The sequence below is a fragment of the Procambarus clarkii genome, chromosome 3 (genome assembly GCF_040958095.1).
Source record: "Procambarus clarkii isolate CNS0578487 chromosome 3, FALCON_Pclarkii_2.0, whole genome shotgun sequence".
Taxonomy (NCBI): Eukaryota; Metazoa; Arthropoda; class Malacostraca; order Decapoda; family Cambaridae; genus Procambarus; species Procambarus clarkii.
Genome location: NC_091152.1, coordinates 53,608,224 through 53,632,470, shown reverse-complemented (window position 1 = coordinate 53,632,470; position 24,247 = coordinate 53,608,224). Strand labels below are relative to the sequence as shown.

General features: G+C 51.8%; 1 protein-coding gene across 1 annotated transcript in view; it reads left to right on the top strand.

Moving 5' to 3' along the window:
- The first annotated feature begins 262 nt into the window (after nucleotides 1-262).
- LOC138369041 (uncharacterized) overlaps nucleotides 263-24,247 on the top strand; it is a 53,222-nt gene continuing 29,237 nt past the window's right edge. The window contains exons 1-2 of the mRNA XM_069331956.1: nucleotides 263-277; nucleotides 461-593. Of these exons, the coding sequence (XP_069188057.1) occupies nucleotides 263-277; nucleotides 461-593 (148 nt within the window). The remainder of the gene's footprint in view (nucleotides 278-460; nucleotides 594-24,247) is intronic.

Below are 24,247 nucleotides of genomic sequence, written 5' to 3'. Positions count from 1 at the left end.
CTCTGCCATACATCACACACATGTGGCGTTCTTGAGCGCCTAGGCTGTGATCCGGCTTCACGAACGGCAACATGAACGCTGAAGTATTGAGCGGAGAAATGTACCGGAATCATGGGTTTAATATTATCATTCTACCTATAACTATTATTATTATATGTATGATTTAATATTAATAATATTTTATTTACACAGTAATTACATTAACGTGATATATATCAATGATAAGAACCGGTGGTCCAGTGGTAGAGTATTCTACTTGACAATGTCGAGGTCGCAGGTTCGCGCCCACCTCACAGCCCTAGTGGATCTTCACATTATTACCTGTGATAATATTGTTATATATAATAATGGTAAGGTTGTGTGGCAGGTGCTCCACCCGGGGAACACGGACCAGTGGACGCTACACATTATTACCTGTGATAATATTGTTATATATAATAATGGTAAGGTTGTGTGGCAGGTGCTGCACCCGGGGAACACGGACGAGTGGACGCTACACATCAAGTACGCCCAGCCAGGGGACGGTGGCTGGTACGAGTGTCAGGTCAACTCTGACCCCAAGATCACCAGGCCTGTCCTCCTCATTGTCAAGGGTCAGTATCTCACTCTGGTTGGTGGCCTCACTCATTGTGAGGATAACACGTGGCTTGTCAAGTTAAGACTGTGGCATATGTTTGTGAGTTATGAGACACGCACACACACACGAACCTGTACAGCTGTTGATTGACGGTTGAGAGGCGGGACCAAAGAGCCAGAGCTCAACCCCCGCAAGCACAATTAGGTGAGTACACTGGGGTGTGTATAAATGCCTGGGGGGGGGCTGACAGCTGAGTGGGCAGCACTTCGTATTCGTTGTCCTGAGGTTCCGGGTTCGATCCCCGGTGGAGGTGGAAATGAAATGGGTAGAGTTTCTTTCACCCTGATGCCCCTGTTACCTAGCAGTAAATAGGTACCTGGTAGTTTGACAGCTGATACGGGTTGCTTCCTGGGGTGTGTGTGTTTGTGTATGTGGGGAAAAAATGATAACTGAGGAAGTAACCTCCAGCATCACTGGAAACCAACCTGGCCAAATATCAATCAATATTCTAGGGGAGTGAAAGGCTAGCAAAAAATCTTCCAGTTTACTGTCCATTAATATAAATCCACATAACAACATAATTAATATAAATCTACCAACTCACACACTATTACTTTATCCAACTTCTCAACATATATATATATATATATATATATATATATATATATATATATATATATATATATATATATATATATATATGTCGTACCTAGTAGCCAGAACGCACTTCTCAGCCTACTATGCAAGGCCCGATTTGCCTAATAAGCCAAGTTTTCATGAATTAATTGTTTTTCGACTACCTAACCTACCTAACTTTTTCGGCTACCTAACCTAACCTAACCTATAAAGATAGGTTAGGTAGGGTTGGTTAGGTTCGGTCATATATCTACGTTAATTTTAACTCCAATAAAAAAATTGACCTCATACATAATGAAATGGGTAGCTTTATCATTTCATAAAAAAAAAATTAGAGAAAATATATTAATTCAGGAAAACTTGGCTTATTAGGCAAATCGGGTCTTGCATAGCAGGCCGAGTACGACGTTCTGGCTACTAGGTACAACATATATATATATACACACACAATATGTGTATCAAAAGCTTGTCTACGGGTATATATTTCACAGTGCCATAATATCATTTAATGTCATGACAAGAGGACAATGTAAGGAACAACAATGAAATTTAAATTACACAGTATACATGTTAGCAATACATCCGAGACCTAAATGTATACATTCTCCATCATGGTTCACATAATACTTCCTATACAGCTTTTATGTAGCATTTCATACAGTAAGCATACAAAGAGATTTTCAAGCTACGTGACATTAGGCTACTACTACTATACATTAGACATCAAATATATAAATCCACAATTACATGGCATACAACTTTGATACAGAAATATAATATAGTAGGTTATGTATGATATACATTGTCAAAATATAATCATTCACGGTCAAAAGAAGATTAGCTAGTAATTGCAATATTCGTGATAATAGACTAATCAGCCAAGATATTGTCGTGACGCTGAACCCCGGTTCATTCCGAACACAGCGATTACACAACACATAACACCTTGCCTCAGCAACCGTTACTACCACCGTGTACTCCTACACACACCAGACCCTTGAGGCGTACCACTAGGTTTGTACTGGAACACAATGAGTGAACATATGGAAGGTATTTAAAGGCCGTCGGGTTTTGTCATTTAATTACAAAGAATAGACTCTGACAAATAATAACATATTAACATACTCTATTAGGTTCATACACTTCCAATACCCATAGACCACTTGACCTCCGCGATCACCACCCACACTCGTAACTTCCGCCTAAGTCCCTAATACGGAATGATTACTACAACGCTCCACACCCGGTTAGTCTTACATTCAATACTCACATACTGCAGACTTAACTTTGTCACTAAGATCACATCAGGCTCTCGCATAGCTGTCTGCTACACTTCGCTGCTGCCACAAACGGAGACCTCGGAGGACTTGCCGGTTCCACTCCCACAACAAGACTGTCTCCAGTCAGCCATCTACCTCAACCATTTCACCCCGCCTCTCAAGGAAGGTATAATCCGATTAACCTTATCCATAGAGCGGTAACCTTGTTCCTAGAAGCCTGAGTTCTCTTTCCAGAAATCATTAATTTGGCTAAGCAGCTGCGGTCTTAATCCATTGACCTTTCTTAGATATGTGATCCATAGTCTGTCTACTTAACATGTACTTCCAATCATCATTCGTTAAGTGTTGTAGTAATGATCCTCTAGCTAATAATCCCTACTAACTTGTGGATTACAACACCACTCCCCTCCTTAAACACGCATATGTCCCCATATGCATCATTGCAATGGTTCCATTGGTGCAAGGACCTGGAGGATGCACCCACCATATATGTACAACTAAAAAATCATCCAATCAGTTCATCATGCACACGATGAACTAAATTAAAATTTTCCCCGACATGACTCACAACACTTCTCCAACATATACATTATATTCACATCATAGCACAGGTATAATAGTCTGAAATATTTTTTCCCATCTCCAACAATGCACATATACCTAAACTGCTGACATATAATTACATACAAACATAACCATAAAATTACATGGACCCGAATGCTGGCACTTAACCAGAAATGACACTAGTCATTAATATATACACAACACATATATATCTAAGGTTCTTCATCCTTAGTAACACGTTAATAATAATTTAACATCTTGCCCTGTACTGTTGACATAAGGGCTTACAATGGTCACACAATGTTTCACTGGCCTCCTCCACAATTGCCAGCATCACTTCTCTTGTCTTCGTGTCCCATGGTTGCTAGGTCATAGATCCTCCATGACCCAGACAAAACCCAGGCTGTCCAGCCTGGTGAATGTTGTCAATGTCCCATCGTTGCTCTAAGCTAACGTGATCCTGGCCTCCAGAGCAACGGAGATTCCTACCCCAGGGTCATGTTCCCTCGGGTCTATGCTGCCGTCTCGTTCCAGGGAACCAACCCCAGAACGCTGTAGTACCTTACAGCTCTCTGGTCATCCTTCCTTGCTGTGCTCACCACAGCTGTAGCACATTACTCTAGGTCCATCTGCCCAGAGTGTGTCCACCTGTATTCACACCTTCCCGACCGCTGTACCTGCAAAATATTCCCTCTGAGCCCCTGGCTCGATCCCATTATTACATGACACCCTCTTGGCTCCCTACTCTCTCCCCGTATATAGCCTGAGCGCAGCTGCAAAGCCATTGCAGCTGGCCCTTATCCCTGCTTTGATGTCAGTGGGCGAATTTCGCCTATAACGTCACGTTGGCTTCACTTCCTCCCCCCTTTTTTATCTAGAATTACTGAGTGTAGCGTCATAGCTTCCCTTCTACTCTACCTGAAGCTCTGTGACATGATCCCGGGGGACCTTCTCAAGCCTAACACTCAGTAATGGTGCCGATGAGGTAATATACAGTATATACCTGCACATACATTATCTCAATAAATACCTCATTAAAATAATTCCACAACTAATGTCACTAAAGCATCATACTGCCACTGGCTCGCCTCTAGCGAGATTCCTGTAACAACTTAATGAGAATTTAATATATGTACTTGGCTCGCCCACTGCAGCCACCAACACCTGAAATTTTGAATTTCTACCTTGTAATCTTATCCATAAGACTTACTCACTCCGACTTAATTAATGAAAATTTTAATGAAAATAATGAATTTTTATTAGTCTTTTATGAGTTTTGCTAGATATATCGACTTGACTCGCCTACTGCAGCCACCAACTCCTGCAATTATCCACATTTCATCTTATCCATAAGACTTACCCACTCCGACACACCATCTCCTCTGGTCATCCCAACCACTGATGACCTTAATTAATATAACGCCACACATCTCCACAACCACTTCCTGTGTCCTAACGCACCGACCTTGCTACGCCAATACTCACCTTACAGACCACTACCTGGCGCCCCTGCGCCACCATATACTCCACAACACCACACTCCATACCAGGCGTCCAAACGCCACTATACTACACCACCCAATGGCGTCCCCAACGCCATCAACACAACACCCGGCGTCCCCAACGCCATCAACACAACACCCGGCGTCCCCAACGCCATCAACACAACACCCGGCGTCCCCAACGCCCTCAACACAACTCCCGGCGTCCCCAACGCCATCAACACAACACCTGGCGTCCCCAACGCCATCAACACAACACCTGGCGTCCCCAACGCCATCAACACAACACCCGGCGTCCCCAACGCCATCAACACAACATCCGGCGTCCCCAACGCCACTACACTACACCACCCACTACACATGCTACTCTACACCGCACTCTACACACTACCCCACACTCTACAAAAACTACCATGGCCATGCACTACTCTACAGTACATACTATGCTCCTTCTGTGTTCATGACCCCACGAGAGCGGGTCGGATAGCGATGTGTCACCGTCGCCTGTGGACCTTGTTCCCGGTCCTGCGAAGGCTGTTCTGTGTTATCCACCCTTGATTGCCAACTCCTCGTACCCCTACCTGTGTCCTCAGCCGCTGGTGTGCTCTCCCCTGGCACACTCCCCGCCGGTATGGCTCCTCACTTGCCTGACCGGTCAGTGTATAGACGCGGTCTGGGTGACAGGAGAACACATGCCCTGTGTTTGGCACCTTAACCTTCACTTCTGCATTCTTTTTGCTAATTACCCGACATGGCCCCACAAACTTGGGTGCCAACTTACCTTCTGCCTGAGCGTGCATCTGCTTCACGAATACCCTATCACCTTCATTGATCACCTTTGCTTGGACCTTGTTCTGCGCATTATAATATGCCTCTGCTACCTCTGTCGACTTTCTTAAATGTAGTTTCACCAAGTCAAATGCCTTGGTTGCTCGCCTACAGACAACACTTTTGAAGTCTAACGCATAGCATGGCGGTTGCTTGCTTGTGAACGTCGTGAACGGAAGTCGGGGATCGAACCCATGCAACAAAAAATGCGGGGTTTCTCCCACCGACCTATTGAACGCCTTGTTGAGCGCGAACTCCACCATCGACAAACTCTGATCCCATGCAAGCACATCATCTGCAGCCAAATGCCGCAGAATACTGATTACTTCAGCATTGTGTCTTTCAACCAAACCATTCGCCGATGGTCGATATGCCAGCACTGGAGTATGTTTGAATTGATACACACTCGCGATGCTTTGAAATACTTGATTGATAAACTCTGACCCTTGGTCTGACACAACTTGTTGAGGAGCCCCAAACCTGGTTAACACACTTTCCACCATGGCCTGGGTCACATCCTCTGCCGACTTAGAACGGAGTGCACTCACCACAGTGAACCGTGTGAGTGCATCCACTGCTACAAATATGTACCTCGCCCCTTGCCCTTGGAATGTGTGACCCCCGCCGCGAGTCCATCCTCCACTGGCTGAGTTACTGGGGCCCAGAGCTGAGCCTGTCTCTCTCTTGCGTGTCTGCAAGATTTGCCTGTTCCTTAGGGGACACTTCCTTGACAATGTCATCCTCTGTCAGTTTATGTGTCGGGCTATTCTCCGCCCAAAACACTGCATGTTTCACCGCTTCCTTAAAAGACTTAGCTTCCCTGCAGTGTAACGCACTTTCCCGCGGTAATGCACCGAAAAAAAAACACTCCGTTGCATAGAATCTCTTACGACCCCCGTGAACTGCGTTTCCGTCCGCTCAATCACATCACCCAAGAGTCTTATTCTATGGCCAAACGCCCTTAATTGTTTCCCTGGTTCTCGTTTAAGTGCAGCTAACTGAGCCTTTAGTTCTACTGCATCGTGCTGCACATCGTAATGATCTATCAGTTCCTGCTTAAACTCGCTATAACTATTTATCTCTCTAATTTCCGCCGAGTTGAGCAGGGTCTTTGCTTCCCCTTTCACCTTGGAATATGCCAATGCAATCTTTGCCTGATCCGACCATGACCCCACACTAGTCGCCTTCTCTAGAGCAAAGAAAAATGTTCTAATATCCGTCAGTAACTGACCTTTCGAATCCTGTTTGGCGCCCCAAAACGTGGGTATGTCTCCATATGCCTTAGGTCCTGCATTAGTCGTCTCATGCGTGCTCAACACATTTTTCAACCACTGTGCAACCTGCCCAATTGTCTCTGACGCTGCCGCCTGCGCCGTAAGCAACGCCGCCGTGTAATCACCACTCTCACCCTGACCGACATTACTCGTGGCCTGGCCACTGGCGCCCCTATTACTACCCATACTCGTCATCGCTACTCGCCCCTTATGTGCTCGTGTATGAACCAGCTTGACGCTTTGCCGTACAGTAACCTTACTTCGCCTTATTCCCTTAATCTCACTAGGATCACTTATAATTTTAAGCCACCATTAACAGCGTCACTTATCCCTTCCCCACACTACTGTTTCCACCCCTTAGGGGACCTTTCCCTGCCGCACAACATGGCCACTCCACTTGGCCACACACCTTGGCCCCCACACCCCACTATGGCCACTCACTGGCCCACACACCTTCCCTTCCTCACTCCAATATCCACCGTCCTGAACACAACCCGACGTCTACCAATTCCCGAACATTCCCTCACCAACTAAACCAGTAACACACTTCCTTCATCTCTCAAAGTGTTCCAAAACCTGTTTGCGCTGCCACCAAATATGTCGTGACGCTGAACCTCGGTTCATTCCGAACACAGCGATTACACAACACATAACACCTTGCCTCAGCAACCGTTACTACCACCTATACTCCTACACACAACAGACCCTTGAGGCGTACCACTAGGTTTGTACTGGAACACAATGAATGAACATATGGAAGGTATTTAAAGGCCGTCGGGTTTTGTCATTTAATTACAAAGAATAGACTCTGACAAATAATAACATATTAACATACTCTATTAGGTAAATACACTTCCAATACCTATAGACCACTTGACCTCCGCAGTCACCACTTGCACTCGTAACTTCCGCCTAAGTCCCTAATACTGAATGATTACTACAACGCTCCACACCCGGTTAGTCTTTCATTCAATACTCACTTACTGCAGACTTAACTTTGTCACTAAGATCACATCAGGCTCTCCCATAGCTGTCTGCTACACTTCGCTGCTGCCACAAACGGAGACCTCGGAGGACTTGCCGGTTCCACTCCCACAACAAGACTGTCTCCAGTCAGCCATCTACCTCAACCATTTCACCCCGCCTCTCAAGGAAGGTATAATCCGATTAACCTTATCCCTAGAGCGGTAACCTTGTTCCTAGAAGCCTGAGTTCTCTTTCTAGGAATTACTAATTTGGCTAAGCAGCTGCGGTCATAATCCATTGACCTTTCTTAGATATGTGATCCATAGTCTGTCTACTTAACATGTACTTCCAATCATCATTCGTTAAGTGTTGTAGTAATGATCCTCTAGCTAATAATCCCTACTAACTTGTGGATTAAAACACCATCACTATAAAGTTTGAGCACATCATACACCAGTCTCAGTATGATTATTATATATTTTAATATTTATTACCTTATATAAATATTTTTTCAGAGAATAATCACTAAACTATCACTATGAACAAGTTCATCCAAATTCTTAAACACGAAAAATTACACAAATTATATTTTGGAATCCAATATTTACAGAAAAACTTCCCTTGTAACTAAAATGTAAAAAGGTAAGTAGCACCAAGAGTAGGGTGATGTAAACCCGAGTATCGTGACCGGTCGCCGTAGACCACAAAAATACGTCAGAAGTAAAGTTTACAGTTTTCCCTCACACCTTCCGGCAAGATATTTTTGTTTTCAAAGACTACATCAGAGTTTTACCCTCTCTGCTCTGTTCAACTCTTCCCAGTGAGGCTGTTGGTTACTGTGGGAGAGTGTGAGGTACTGTAGGAGAGTGTGAGGTACTGTGGGAGAGTGGGAGGTACTGTAGGAGAGTGTGAGGTACTGTAGGAGAGAGTGAGGTACTGTGGGATAGTGTGAGGTACTGTGGGAGAGTGTAAGGTACTGTGGGAGAGTGTGAAGTACTGTGGGAGAGTGAGAGGTACTGTGGAAGAGTGTGAGGTACTGTGGGAGAGTGTGAGGTACTGTGGGAGAGTGTGAGGTACTGTGGGAGAGTGTGAGGTACTGTGGGATAGTGTGAGGTACTGTGGGAGAGTGTGAGGTACTGTGGGAGAGTTTGAGGTCCTGTTAGAGAGTGTGAGGTACAGTGGGAGAGAGTGAGGTACTTTGGGAGAGTGTGAGATACTGTGGGAAGGTGTGAGGTACTGTGGGAGGGTGTGAGGTACTGTGGGAGAGTGTGAGGTACTGTGGGAGAGTGTGAGGTACTGTGGGAGGGTGTAAGGTACTGTGGGAGAGTGTGAGGTACTGTGGGAGTGTGAGGTACTGTGGGAGAGTGTGAGGTACTGTGGGAGGGTGTGAGGTACTGTGGGAGAGTGTGAGGTACTGTGGGTGAGTGTGAGGTACTCTGGGAGAGTGTGAGGTACTGTGGGAGGGTGTGAGGTACTGTGGGAGAGTGTGAGGTACTGTGGGGGAGTGTAAGGTACTGTGGGAGGGTGTGAGGTACTGTGGGGGAGTGTGAGGTACTGTGGGAGAGTGGGAGGTAGTGTGGGAGAGTGTGAGGTACTGTGGAAGAGTGTGAGGTACTGTGGGAGAGTGTGAGGTACTGTGGGAGGGTGGGAGGTACTGTGGGAGAGTGTGAGGTACTGTGGGAGAGTGTGAGGTAATGTGGGAGGGTGGGAGGGTGTGAGGTACTGTGGGAGGGTGTGAGGTACTGTGGGAGAGTGAGAGGTACTGTGGGAAAGTGCGAGGAACTGTGGGAGAGTGTGAGGTACTGTGGGGGAGTGTGAGGTACTGTGGGAGAGTGGGAGGTACTGTGGGAGAGTGTGAGGTACTGTGGGAGGGTGTGAGGTACTGTGGGAGGGTGTGAGGTACTGTGGGAGAGTGCGAGGAACTGTGGGAGAGTGTGAAGTACTGTGGGAGGGTGTGAGGTACTGTGGGAGAGTGTGAAGTACTGTGGGAGGGTGTGAGGTACTGTGGGAGAGTGTGAGGTACTGTGGGAGGGTGGGAGGTACTGTGGGAGAGTGTGAGGTACTGTGGGAGAGTTTGAGGTACTGCTAGAGAGTGTGAGGTACTATGGGAGAGTGTGAGGTACTGTGGGAGGGTGTGAGGTATTATAGGAGAGTGTGAGGTACTGTGGGAGAGTGTGAGGTACTGTGGGAGAGTGAGAGGTACTGTGGGAGAGTGTGAGGTACTGTGGGAGAGTGTGAGGTACTGTAGGAGAGAGTGAGGTACTTTGGGAGAGTGTGAGATACTGTGGGAAGGTGTGAGGTACTGTGGGAGGGTGTGAGGTACTGTGGGAGAGTGTGAGGTACTGTGGGAGAGTGTGAGGTACTGTGGGAGGGTGTGAGGTACTGTGGGAGAGTGTGAGGTACTGTGGGAGTGTGTGAGGTACTGTGGGAGGGTGTGAGGTACTGTGGGAGAGTGTGAGGTACTGTGGGTGAGTGTGAGGTACTCTGGGAGAGTGTGAGGTACTGTGGGAGGGTGTGAGGTACTGCGGGAGAGTGTGAGGTACTGTGGGGGAGTGTAAGGTACTGTGGGAGGGTGTGAGGTACTGTGGGGGAGTGTGAGGTACTGTGGGAGAGTGGGAGGTAGTGTGGGAGAGTGTGAGGTACTGTGGAAGAGTGTGAGGTACTGTGGGAGAGTGTGAGGTACTGTGGGAGGGTGGGAGGTACTGTGGGAGAGTGTGAGGTACTGTGGGAGAGTGTGAGGTAATGTGGGAGGGTGGGAGGGTGTGAGGTACTGTGGGAGGGTGTGAGGTACTGTGGGAGAGTGTGAGGTATTGTGGGAGAGTGCGAGGAACTGTGGGAGAGTGTGAGGTACTGTGGGGGAGTGTGAGGTACTGTGGGAGAGTGGGAGGTACTGTGGGAGAGTGTGAGGTACTGTGGGAGGGTGGGAGGGTGTGAGGTACTGTGGGAGGGTGTGAGGTACTGTGGGAGAGTGCGAGGAACTGTGGGAGAGTGTGAGGAACTGTTTGGGGAGTGTGAGGTACTGTTGGAGAGTGGGAGGTACTGTGGGAGAGTGTGAGGTACAGTGGGAGGATGGAAGGGTGTGAGGTACTGTGGGAGGGTATGAGGTACTCTGGGAGAGTGTGAGGTACTGTGGGAGAGTGTGAGGTACTGTGGGAGAGTGTGAAGTACTGTGGGAGGGTGTGAGGTACTGTGGGAGAGTGTGAGGTACTGTGGGAGGGTGTGAGGTACTGTGGGAGGGTGTGAGGTACTGTGGGAGAGTGTGAAGTACTGTGGGAGGGTGTGAGGTACTCTGGGAGGGTGGGAGGTACTGTGGGAGAGTGTGAGGTACTGTGGGAGGGTGGGATGTACTGTGGGAGAGTGTGAGGTACTGTGGGAGGGTGTGAGGTACTGTGGGAGAGTGTGAAGTACTGTGGGAGTGTGGGAGGTACTGTGGGAGAGTGTGAGGAACTGTGGGAGGGTGGGAGGTACTGTGGGAGAGTGTGAGGTACTGTGGAAGAGTGTGAGGTACTGTGGGAGGGTGGGAGGTACTGTCGGAGAGTGTGAGGTACTGTGGGAGGGTGTGAGGTACTGTGGGAGAGTGTGAGGTACTGTGGGGGAGTGTGAGGTACTGTGGGAGGGTGGCAGGTACTGTGGGAGGGTGTGAGGTACTGTGGGAGGGTGGGAGGTGCTGTGGGAGGGTGTGAGGTACTGTGGGAGAGTGTGAGGTACTGTGGGAGAGTGTGAGGAACTGTGGGAGGGTGTGAGGTACTGTGGGAGAGTGTGAGGTACTGTGGGAGAGTGTGAGGCACTGTGGGAGGGTGTGAGGTACTGTGGGAGAGTGTGAGGTACTGTGGGAGAGTGTGAGGTACTGTGGGAGGGTGTGAGGTACTGTGGGAGAGTGTGAGGTACTGTGGGTGAATGTGAGGTACTGTGGGAGGTTGTGAGGTACTGTGGGAAAGTGTGAGGTACTGTGGGGGAGTGTGAGGTACTGTGGGAGGGTGTGAGGTACTGTGGGGGAGTGTGAGGTACTGTGGGAGAGTGGGAGGTAGTGTGGGAGAGTGTGAGGTACTGTGGGAGAGTGTGAGGTACTGTGGGAGAGTGTGAGGTACTGTGGGAGGGTGGGAGGTACTGTGGGAGAGTGTGAGGTACTGTGGGAGAGTGTGAGGTACTGTGGGAGGGTTGGAGGGTATGAGGTACTGTGGGAGGGTGTGAGGTACTGTGGGAGAGTGTGAGGTACTGTGGGAGAGTGCGAGGAACTGTGGGAGAGTGTGAGGTACTGTCGGGGAGTGTGAGGTACTGTGCGAGAGTGGGAGGTACTGTGGGAGAGTGTGAGGTACTGTGGGAGGGTGGGAGGGTGTGAGGAACTGTGGGAGGGTGTGAGGTACTGTGGGAGAGTGCGATGAACTGTGGGAGAGTGTGTAGTACTGTGGGGGAGTGTGAGGTACTGAGGGAGTGTGAGAGGTACTGTGGGAGAGTGTGAGGTACTGTGGGAGGGTGTGAGGTACTGAGGGAGAGTGTGAGGTACTGAGGGAGAGTGTGAAGTACTCTGGGAGGGTGTGAGGTACTGTGGGAGAGTGTGAGGTACTGTGGGAGAGTGTGAGGTACTGTGGAAGAGTGTGAGGTACTGAGGGAGAGTGTGAAGTACTGTGGGAGGGTGTGAGGTACTGTGGGAGAGTGTGAGGGAATGTGGGAGGGTGTGAGGTACTGTGGGAGAGTGTGAAGTACTGTGGGAGGGTGTGAGGTACTGTGGGATGGTGGGAGATACTGTGGGAGAGTGTGAGGTACTGTGGGAGGGTGGGAGGTACTGTGGGAGAGTGTGAGGTACTGTGAAAGGGTGGGAGGTACTGTGGGAGAGTGTGAGGTACTGTGGGAGGGTGGCAGGTACTGTGGAAGAGTGTGAGGTACTGTGGAAGAGTGTGAAGTACTGTGGGAGGGGGTGAGGTACTGTGTGAGGGTGGGAGGTACTGTGGGAGAGTGTGAGGTACTGTGGGAGGGCGTGAGGTACTGTGGGAGAGTGTGAGGTACTGTGGGAGGGTGTGAGGTACTGTGGGAGAGTGTGAGGTACTGTGGTAGGGTGGGAGGTACTGTGGGAGAGTGTGAGGTACTGTGGTAGAGTGTGAGGTTACTGTACGAGAGTGTGAAGTACTGTGGGAGAGTGTGAAGTACTGTGGGAGGGTGTGAGGTACTGTGGGATTGTGTGAGGTACTGTGGTAGAGTGTGAGGTACTGTACGTGAGTGTGAGGTACTGTGGGAGAGTGTGAGGTACTGTAGGAGAGTGTGAGGTACTGTGGAGGGTGGGAGGTACTGTGGGAGAGTGTGAGGTACTGTGGGAGAGTGTAAGGTACTGTGGGAGAGTGTGAGGTACTGTGGGAGAGTGTGAGGTACTGTGGGAGGGTGGGAGGTACTGTGGGAGAGTGTGAGGTACTGTGGTAGAGTGTGAGGTACTGTACGAGAGTGTGAAGTACTGTGGGAGGGTGTGAGGTACTGTACGAGGGTGTGAGGTACTGTGGGAGAGTGTGAGGTACTGTACGAGAGTGTGAGGTACTGTGGGAGAGTGTGAGGTACTGTTGGAGGGTGGGAGGTACTATGGGAGAGTGTGAGGTACTGTGGTAGAGTGAGAGGTACTGTACGAGAGTGTGAGGTACTGTTGGAGGGTGGGAGGTACTGTGGGAGAGTGTGAGGTACTGTGGTAGAGTGAGAGGTACTGTACGAGAGTGTGAGGTACTGTGGGAGAGTGTGAGGTACTGTGAGAGAGCGTGAGGTACTGTACGAGAGTGTGAGGTACTGTGGGAGAGTGTGAGTTACTGTGGGAGAGTGTGAGGTACTGTGGGAGAGTGGGAGGTACTGTAGGAGAGTGTGAGGTACTGTGGAGGTTGGGAGGTACTGTGGGAGAGTGTGAGGTACTGTGGGAGGGTGTGAGGTACTGTGGGAGGGTGTGAGGTACTGTGGGAGAGTGTGAGGTACTGTGGGAGGGTGTGAGGTACTGTGAGAGAGTGTGAGGTACTGTGGGAGGGTGTGAGGTACTGTGAGAGAGTGTGAGGTACTGTGGGAGGGTGTGAGGTACTGTGAGAGAGTGTGAAGTACTGTGGGAGGGTGTGAGGTACTGTGGGAGGGTGTGAGGTACTGTGGGAGAGTGTGAGGTACTGTGGGAGGGTGTGAGGTACTGTGGGAGAGTGTGAAGTACTGTGGGAGGGTGTGAGGTACTGTGGGAGGGTGGGAGGTACTGTGGTAGAGTGTGAGGTACTGTACGAGAGTGTGAGGTACTGTGGGAGAGTGTGAGGTACTGTGGGAGAGTGTGAGGTACTGTGGAGGGTGGGAGGTACTGTGGGAGAGTGTGAGGTACTGTGGGAGAGTGTGAGGTACTGTGGGAGAGTGTGAGGTACTGTGGGAGGGTGGGAGGTACTGTGAGAGAGTGTGAGGTACTGTGGAAGAGTGTGAGGTACTGTGGGAGGGTGTGAGGTACTGTGGGAGAGTGTGAGGTACTGTGGGAGAGTGCGAGGAACTGTGGGAGAGTGTGAGGGAATGTGGGAGGGTGTGAGGTACTGTGGGAGAGTGTGAAGTACTGTGGGAGGGTGTGAGGTACTGTGGGATGGTGGGAGATACTGTGGGAGAGTGTGAGGTACTGTGGGAGGGTGGGAGGTACTGTGGGAGAGTGTGAGGTACTGTGAGAGGGTGGGAGGTACTGTGGGAGAGTGTGAGGTACTGTGGGAGGGTGGCAGGTACTGTGGAAGAGTGTGAGGTACTGTGGAAGAGTGTGAAGTACTGTGGGAGGGGGTGAGGTACTGTGGGAGGGTGGGAGGTACTGTGGGAGAGTGTGAGGTACTGTGGGAGGGCGTGAGGTACTGTGGGAGAGTGTGAGGTACTGTGGGAGGGTGTGAGGTACTGTGGGAGAGTGTGAGGTACTGTGGTAGGGTGGGAGGTACTGTGGGAGAGTGTGAGGTACTGTGGTAGAGTGTGAGGTTACTGTACGAGAGTGTGAAGTACTGTGGGAGAGTGTGAAGTACTGTGGGAGGGTGTGAGGTACTGTGGGATTGTGTGAGGTACTGTGGTAGAGTGTGAGGTACTGTACGAGAGTGTGAGGTACTGTGGGAGAGTGTGAGGTACTGTAGGAGAGTGTGAGGTACTGTGGAGGGTGGGAGGTACTGTGGGAGAGTGTGAGGTACTGTGGGAGAGTGTAAGGTACTGTGGGAGAGTGTGAGGTACTGTGGGAGAGTGTGAGGTACTGTGGGAGGGTGGGAGGTACTGTGGGAGAGTGTGAGGTACTGTGGTAGAGTGTGAGGTACTGTACGAGAGTGTGAAGTACTGTGGGAGGGTGTGAGGTACTGTACGAGGGTGTGAGGTACTGTGGGAGAGTGTGAGGTACTGTACGAGAGTGTGAGGTACTGTGGGAGAGTGTGAGGTACTGTTGGAGGGTGGGAGGTACTGTGGGAGAGTGTGAGGTACTGTGGTAGAGTGAGAGGTACTGTACGAGAGTGTGAGGTACTGTGGGAGAGTGTGAGGTACTGTTGGAGGGTGGGAGGTACTGTGGGAGAGTGTGAGGTACTGTGGAAGAGTGAGAGGTACTGTACGAGAGTGTGAGGTACTGTGGGAGAGTGTGAGGTACTGTGAGAGAGCGTGAGGTACTGTACGAGAGTGTGAGGTACTGTGGGAGAGTGTGAGGTACTGTGGGAGAGTGTGAGGTACTGTGGGAGAGTGGGAGGTACTGTAGGAGAGTGTGAGGTACTGTGGAGGTTGGGAGGTACTGTGGGAGAGTGTGAGGTACTGTGGGAGAGTGTAAGGTACTGTGGGAGAGTGTGAGGTACTATGGGAGAGTGGGAGGTACTATGGGAGAGTGTGAGGTACTGTGGGAGAGTGTGAGGTACAGTGGGAGAGGGTGAGGTACTGTGGGAGAGTGTGAGGTACTGTGGGAGAGTGTGAGATACTGTGGGAGGGTGTGAGGTACTGTGGGAGAGTGTGAGGTACTGTGGGAGAGTGTGAGGTACTGTGGGAGAGTGTGAGGTACTGTGGGAGGGTGTGAGGTACTGTGAGAGAGTGTGAGGTACTGTGGGAGGGTGTGAGGTACTGTGAGAGAGTGTGAAGTACTGTGGGAGGGTGTGAGGTACTGTGGGAGGGTGTGAGGTACTGTTGGAGAGTGTGAGGTACTGTGGGAGGGTGTGAGGTACTGTGGGAGAGTGTGAAGTACTGTTGGAGGGTGTGAGGTACTGTGGGAGGGTGGGAGGTACTGTGGTAGAGTGTGAGGTACTGTACGAGAGTGTGAGGTACTGTGGGAGAGTGTGAGGTACTGTGGGAGAGTGTGAGGTACTGTGGAGGGTGGGAGGTACTGTGGGAGAGTGTGAGGTACTGTGGGAGAGTGTGAGGTACTGTGGGAGAGTGTGAGGTACTGTGGGAGGGTGGAGGTACTGTGAGAGAGTGTGAGGTACTGTGGGAGAGTGTGAGGTACTGTGGGAGGGTGTGAGGTACTGTGGGAGAGTGTGAGGTACTGTGGGAGAGTGCGAGGAACTGTGGGAGAGTGTGAGGTACTGTGGGGGAGTGTGAGGTACAGTGGGAGGGTGTGAGGTACTGTGGGAGAGTGTGAGGTACTGTGGGAGAGTGTTAGGTACTGTGGAGGGTGGGAGGTACTGTGGGAGAGTGTGAGGTACTGTGGGAGAGTGTGAGGTACTGTGGGAGAGTGTGAGGTACTGTGGGAGGGTGGGAGGTACTGTGAGAGAGTGTGAGGTACTGTGGGAGAGTGTGAGGTACTGTGGGAGGGTGTGAGGTACTGTGGGAGAGTGTGAGGTACTGTGGGAGAGTGCGAGGAACTGTGGGAGAGTGTGAGGTACTGTAGGGGAGTGTGAGGTACTGTGGGAGGGTGTGAGGTACTGTGGGAGAGTGTGAGGTACTGTGGGAGGGTGTGAGGTACTGTGGGAGAGAGTGAAGTACTGTGGGATGGTGGCAGGTACTGTGGGAGAGAGTGAGGTACTGTGGGGGAGTGTGAGGTACTGTGGGAGGGTGTGAGGTACTGTTGGAGGGTGGGAGGTACTGTGGGAGAGTGTGAGGTACTGTGGGAGGGTGTGAGGTACTGTGGGAGACTGTGAAGTACTGTGGGAGGGTGGGAGGTACTGAGGGAGGGTGTGAGGTACTGTGGAAGAGTGTGAGGTACTGTGGGAGGGTGTGAGGTACTGTGGGAGAGTGTGAAGTACTGTGGGAGGGTGTGAGGTACTGTGGGAGGGTGTGAGGTACTGTGGTAGAGTGTGAGGTACTGTACGAGAGTGTGAGGTACTGTGGGAGAGTGTGAGGTACTGTGGGAGAGTGTGAGGTACTGTACGAAAGTGTGAGGTACTGTACGAAAGTGTGAGGTACTGTGGGAGGGTGTGAGGTACTGTGGGAGGGTGGGAGGTACTGTGGGAGAGTGTGAGGTACTGTGGTAGAGTGAGAGGTACTGTACGAGAGTGTGAGGTACTGTGGGAGAGTGTGAGGCACTGTGGGAGAGTGTGAGGTACTGTACGAGAGTGTGAGGTACTGTGGGAGAGTATGAGGTACTGTAGGAGAGTGTGAGGTACTGTGGAGGGTGGGAGGTACTGTGGGAGAGTGTGAGGTACTGTGGGAGAGTGTAAGGTACTATGGGAGAGTGTGAGGTACTATGGGAGAGTGGGAGGTACTATGGGAGAGTGTGAGGTACTGTGAAAGAGTGTGAGGTACAGTGGGAGAGTGTGAGGTACTGTGGGAGAGTGTGAGGTACTGTGGGAGAGTGTGAGATACTGTGGGAGGGTGTGAGGTACTGTGGGAGGGTGTGAGGTACTGTGGGAGAGTGTGAGGTACTGTGGGAGAGTGTGAGGTACTGTGGGAGAGTGTGAGGTACTGTGGGAGGGTGTGAGGTACTGTGAGAGTGTGTGAGGTACTGTGGGGGTGGGAGGTACGGTGGGAGAGTGTGAGGTACTGTGGGAGGGTGGGAGGTACTGCGGGAGAGTGTGAGGTACTGTGGGAGAGTGTGAGGTACTGTGGGAGAGTGTGAGGTACTGTGGAGGGTGGGAGGTACTGTGGGAGAGTGTGAGGTACTGTGGGAGAGTGTGAGGTACTGTGGGAGAGTGTGAGGTACTGTGGGAGGGTGGGAGGGTGTGAGGTACTGTGGGAGGGTGTGAGGTACTGTGGGAGGGTGTGAGGTACTGTGGGAGGGTGGGAGGTACTGTGGGAGAGTGTGAGGTACTGTGGGAGGGTGGGAGGTACTGTGGGAGAGTGTGAGGTACTGTGGGAGAGTGTGACGTACTGTGGGAGAGTGTGAGGTACTGTTGGAGGGTGTGAGGTACTGTGAGAGAGTGTGAGGTACTGCGGGAGGGTGGGAGGTACTGTGGGAGAGTGTTAGGTAATGTGAGAGGGTGGGAGGTACTGTGGGAGAGTGTGAGGTACTGTGGGAGGGTGGCAGGTACTGTGGAAGAGTGTGAGGTACTGTGGAAGAGTGTGAGGTACTGTGGGAGGGTGTGAGGTACTGTGGGAGGGTGGGAGGTACTGTGGGAGAGTGTGAGGTACTGTGGAAGGGTGTGAGGTACTGTGGGAGAGTGTGAAGTACTGTGGGAGGGTGTGAGGTACTGAGGGAGGGTGTGAGGTACTGTGGGAGAGTCTGAGGTACTGTGGGAGGATGTGAGGTACTGTGGGAGAGTGTGAAGTACTGTGGGAGGGTGTAAGGTACTGTGGGAGGGTGTGAGGTACTGTGGGAGATTGTGAGGTACTGTGGGAGAGCGTGAGGTATTAGACGAGAGTATGAGGTACTGTGGTAGAGTGTAAGGTACTGTGGGAGAGAGTGAGGTACTATGGGAGAGTGGGAGGTACTATGGGAGAGTGTGAGGTACTGTGGGAGAGTGTGAGGTACAGTGCGAGAGGGTGAGGTACTGTGGGAGAGTGTGAGGTACTGTGGGAGAGTGTGAGGTACTGTGGGAGGGTGTGAGATACTGTGGGAGGGTGTGAGGTACTGTGGGAGAGTCTGAGGTACAGTGGGAGAGGGTGAGGTACTGTGGGAGAGTGTGAGGTACTGTGGGAGAGTGTGAGGTACTGTGGGAGGGTGTGAGATACTGTGGGAGAGTGTGAGGTACTGTGGGAGAGTGTGAGGTACAGTGGGAGAGGGTGAGGTACTGTGGGAGAGTGTGAGGTACTGTGGGAGAGTGTGAGATACTGTGGGAGGGTGTGAGGTACTGTGGGAGAGTGTGAGGTACTGTGGTAGAGTGTGAGGTACTGTGGGAGAGTGTGAGGTACTGTACGAGAGTGTGAGGTACTGCGGGAGAGTGTGAGGTACTGTGGGAGGATGTGAGGTACTGTGGGATAGTGTGAGGTACTGTGGGAGAGTGTGAGGTACTGTGGGAGAGTTTGAGGTCCTGTTAGAGAGTGTGAGGTACTATGGGAGAGTGTGAGGTACTGTGGGAGGGTGTGAGGTACTATGGGAGAGTGTGAGGTACTGTGGGAGAGTGTGAGGTACTGTGGGAGAGTGAGAGGTACGGTGGGAGAGTGTGAGGTACTGTGGGAGAGTGTGAGGTACTGTGGGAGAGAGTGAGGTACTTTGGGAGAGTGTGAGATACTGTGGGAAGGTGTGAGGTACTGTGGGAGGGTGTGAGGTACTGTGGGAGAGTGTGAGGTACTGTGGGAGAGTGTGAGGTACTGTGGGAGAGTGTGAGGTACTGTGGGAGGGTGTGAGATACTGTGGGAGGGTGTGAGGTACTGTGGGAGAGTGTGAGGTACAGTGGGAGAGGGTGAGGTACTGTGGGAGAGTGTGAGGTACTGTGGGAGAGTGTGAGGTACTGTGGGAGGGTGTGAGATACTGTGGGAGAGTGTGAGGTACTGTGGGAGAGTGTGAGGTACAGTGGGAGAGGGTGAGGTACTGTGGGAGAGTGTGAGGTACTGTGGGAGAGTGTGAGATACTGTGGGAGGGTGTGAGGTACTGTGGGAGAGTGTGAGGTACTGTGGTAGAGTGTGAGGTACTGTACGAGAGTGTGAGGTACTGCGGGAGAGTGTGAGGTACTGTGGGAGAGTGAGAGGTACTATGGAGGGTGGGAGGTACTGTGGGAGAGTGTGAGGTACTGTGGGAGAGTGTGAGGTACTGTGGGAGAGTGTGAGGTACTGTGGGAGGGTGGGAGGGTGTGAGGTACTGTGGGAGGGTGTGAGGTACTGTGGGAGAGTGTGAGGTACTGTGGGAGAGTGCGAGGAACTGTGGGAGAGTGTGAGGTACTGTGGGAGAGTGTGAAGTACTGTGGGAGGGTGTGAGATACTATGGGAGAGTGTGAGGTACTGTGGGAGGGTGTGAGGGACTGTGGGAGAGTGTGAAGTACTGTGGGATGGTGGCAGGTACTGTGGGAGAGATTGAGGTACTGTGGGGGAGTTTGAGGTACTGTGGGAGGGTGTGAGGTACTGTGGGAGGGTGGGAGGTCCTGTGGGAGAGTGTGAGGTACTGTGGGAGGGTGTGAGGTACTGTGGGAGAGTGTGAAGTACTGTGGGAGGGTGTGAGGTACTGAGGGAGGGTGTGAGGTACTGTGAAAGAGTGTGAGGTACTGTCGGAGGGTATGAGGTACTGTGGGAGAGTGTGAAGTACTGTGGGAGGGTATGAGGTACTGTGGGAGGGTGTGAGGTACTGTGGTAGAGTGTGAGGTACTGTACGAGAGTGTGAGGTACTGTGGGAGAGTATGAGGTACTGTAGGAGATTGTGAGGTACTGTGGTGGGTGGGAGGTACTGTGGGAGAGTGTGAGGTACTGTGGGAGAGTGTAAGGTACTGTGGGAGAGTGTGAGGTACTATGGGAGAGTGGGAGGTACTATGGGAGAGTGTGAGGTACTGTGGGAGGGTGGGAGGTACTGTGGGAGAGATTGAGGTACTGTGGGGGAGTTTGAGGTACTGTGGGAGGGTGTGAGGTACTGTGGGAGAGTGTGAGGTACTGTGGAAGGGTGTGAGGGACTGTGGGAGAGTGTGAAGTACTGTGGGATGGTGGCAGGTACTGTGGGAGAGATTGAGGTACTGTGGGGGAGTTTGAGGTACTGTGGGAGGGTGTGAGGTACTGTGGGAGAGTGTGAGGTACTGTCCGAGAGTGTGAGGTACTGTGGGAGAGTGTGAGGTACTGTGGGAGGGTGGGAGGTACTGTGGGAGAGTGTGAGGTACTGTGGTAGAGTGAGAGGTACTGTACGAGAGTGTGAGGTACTGTGGGAGAGTGTGAGGTACTGTGGGAGAGTGTGAGGTACTGTGGGAGAGTGTGAGGTACTGTGGGAGGGTGTGAGGTACTGTACGAGAGTGTGAGGTACTGTGGGAGAGTATGAGGTACTGTAGGAGATTGTGAGGTACTGTGGTGGGTGGGAGGTACTGTGGGAGAGTGTGAGGTACTGTGGGAGAGTGTAAGGTACTGTGGGAGAGTGTGAGGTACTATGGGAGAGTGGGAGGTACTATGGGAGAGTGTGAGGTACTGTGGGAGGGTGGGAGGTACTGTGGGAGAGTGTGAGGTACTGTGGGAGGGTGGGAGGTACTGTGGGAGAGTGTGAGGTACTGTGGAAGAGTGTGAGGTACTGTGGGAGAGTGTGAGGTACTGTGGGAGAGTGTGAGGTACTGTGGGAGGGTGTGAGGTACTGTGGGAGAGTGTGAGGTACTGTACGAGAGTGTGAGGTAATGTGGGAGAGTGTGAGGTACTGTGGAAGAGTGTGAGGTACTGTGGGAGAGTGTGAGGTACTGTGGGAGAGTGTGAGGTACTGTGGAGGGTGGGAGGTACTGTGGGAGAGTGTGAAGTACTGTGGGAGAGTGTGAGGTACTGTGGGAGAGTGTGAGGTACTATGGGAGAGTGTGAGGTACTGTGGGAGGGTGTGAGATACTGTGGGAGAGTGTGAGGTACTGTGGGAGAGTGTGAGGTACAGTGGGAGAGGGTGAGGTACTGTGGGAGAGTGTGAGGTACTGTGGGAGAGTGTGAGATACTGTGGGAGGGTGTGAGGTACTGTGGGAGAGTGTGAGGTACTGTGGTAGAGTGTGAGGTACTGTACGAGAGTGTGAGGTACTGCGGGAGAGTGTGAGGTACTGTGGGAGAGTGAGAGGTACTGTGGAGGGTGGGAGGTACTGTGGGAGAGTGTGAGGTACTGTGGGAGAGTGTGAGGTACTGTGGGAGAGTGTGAGGTACTGTGGGAGGGTGGGAGGGTGTGAGGTACTGTGGGAGGGTGTGAGGTACTGTGGGAGAGTGTGAGGTACTGTGGGAGAGTGCGAGGAACTGTGGGAGAGTGTGAGGTACTGTGGGAGAGTGTGAAGTACTGTGGGAGGGTGTGAGATACTATGGGAGAGTGTGAGGTACTGTGGGAGGGTGTGAGGGACTGTGGGAGAGTGTGAAGTACTGTGGGATGGTGGCAGGTACTGTGGGAGAAATTGAGGTACTGTGGGGGAGTTTGAGGTACTGTGGGAGGGTGTGAGGTACTGTGGGAGGGTGGGAGGTCCTGTGGGAGAGTGTGAGGTACTGTGGGAGGGTGTGAGGTACTGTGGGAGAGTGTGAAGTACTGTGGGAGGGTGTGAGGTACTGAGGGAGGGTGTGAGGTACTGTGGAAGAGTGTGAGGTACTGTCGGAGGGTATGAGGTACTGTGGGAGAGTGTGAAGTACTGTGGGAGGGTGTGAGGTACTGTGGGAGGGTGTGAGGTACTGTGGTAGAGTGTGAGGTTCTGTACGAGAGTGTGAGGTACTGTGGGAGAGTATGAGGTACTGTAGGAGATTGTGAGGTACTGTGGTGGGTGGGAGGTACTGTGGGAGAGTGTGAGGTACTGTGGGAGAGTGTAAGGTACTGTGGGAGAGTGTGAGGTACTATGGGAGAGTGGGAGGTACTATGGGAGAGTGTGAGGTACTGTGGGAGGGTGGGAGGTACTGTGGGAGAGATTGAGGTACTGTGGGGGAGTTTGAGGTACTGTGGGAGGGTGTGAGGTACTGTGGGAGAGTGTGAGGTACTGTGGAAGGGTGTGAGGGACTGTGGGAGAGTGTGAAGTACTGTGGGATGGTGGCAGGTACTGTGGGAGAGATTGAGGTACTGTGGGGGAGTTTGAGGTACTGTGGGAGGGTGTGAGGTACTGTGGGAGAGTGTGAGGTACTGTCCGAGAGTGTGAGGTACTGTGGGAGAGTGTGAGGTACTGTGGGAGGGTGGGAGGTACTGTGGGAGAGTGTGAGGTACTGTGGTAGAGTGAGAGGTACTGTACGAGAGTGTGAGGTACTGTGGGAGAGTGTGAGGTACTGTGGGAGAGTGTGAGGTACTGTGGGAGAGTGTGAGGTACTGTGGGAGGGTGTGAGGTACTGTACGAGAGTGTGAGGTACTGTGGGAGAGTATGAGGTACTGTAGGAGATTGTGAGGTACTGTGGTGGGTGGGAGGTACTGTGGGAGAGTGTGAGGTACTGTGGGAGAGTGTAAGGTACTGTGGGAGAGTGTGAGGTACTATGGGAGAGTGGGAGGTACTATGGGAGAGTGTGAGGTACTGTGGGAGGGTGGGAGGTACTGTGGGAGAGTGTGAGGTACTGTGGGAGGGTGGGAGGTACTGTGGGAGAGTGTGAGGTACTGTGGAAGAGTGTGAGGTACTGTGGGAGAGTGTGAGGTACTGTGGGAGAGTGTGAGGTACTGTGGGAGGGTGTGAGGTACTGTGGGAGAGTGTGAGGTACTGTACGAGAGTGTGAGGTACTGTGGGAGAGTGTGAGGTACTGTGGAAGAGTGTGAGGTACTGTGGGAGAGTGTGAGGTACTGTGGGAGAGTGTGAGGTACTGTGGAGGGTGGGAGGTACTGTGGGAGAGTGTGAAGTACTGTGGGAGAGTGTGAGGTACTGTGGGAGAGTGTGAGGTACTATGGGAGAGTGGGAGGTACTATGGGAGAGTGTGAGGTACTGTGGGAGAGTGTGAGGTACAGTGGGAGAGTGTGAGGTACTGTGGGAGAGTTTGAGGTACTGTGGGAGAGTGTGAGGTACTGTGGGAGGGTGTGAGGTACTGTCGGAGGGTTTGAGGTACTGTGGGAGAGTGTGAGGTACTGTGGGAGAGTGTGATGTACTGTGGGAGAGTGTGAGGTACTGTGGGAGAGTGTGAGGTACAGTGGGAGAGTGGGAGGTACTGTGGGAGGGTGTGAGGTACTGTGGGAGAGTGGGAGGTACTGTGGGAGAGTGTGAGGTACTGTGGGAGAGTGTGAGGTACTGTGGGAGAGTGTGAGGTACTGTGGGAGAGTGTGAGGTACTGTGGAGGGTGGGAGGTACTGTGGGAGAGTGTGAGATACTGTGGGAGGGTGGGAGGTACTGTGGGAGAGTGTGAGGTACTGTGGGAGAGTGTGAGGTACAGTGGGAGAGTGGGAGGTACTGTGGGAGAGTGTGAGGTACTGTGGGAGAGTGTGAGGTACTGTGGGAGAGTGTGAGGTACTGTGGGACGGTGTGAGGTACTGTGGGAGAGTGTGAGGTACTGTGGGGGAGTGTGAGGTACTGTGGGAGGGTGTGAGGTACTGTGGGGGAGTGTGAGGTACTGTGGGAGATTGGGAGGTACTGTGGGAGAGTGTGAGGTACTGTGGGAGGGTGGGAGGGTGTGAGGTACTGTGGGAGGGTGTGAGGTACTGTGGGAGAGTGTGAGGAACTGTGGGAGAGTGGGAGGTACTGTGGGAGGGTGTGAGGTACTCTGGGATAGTGTAAGGTACTGTGGGAGGGTGTAATTGAGGGT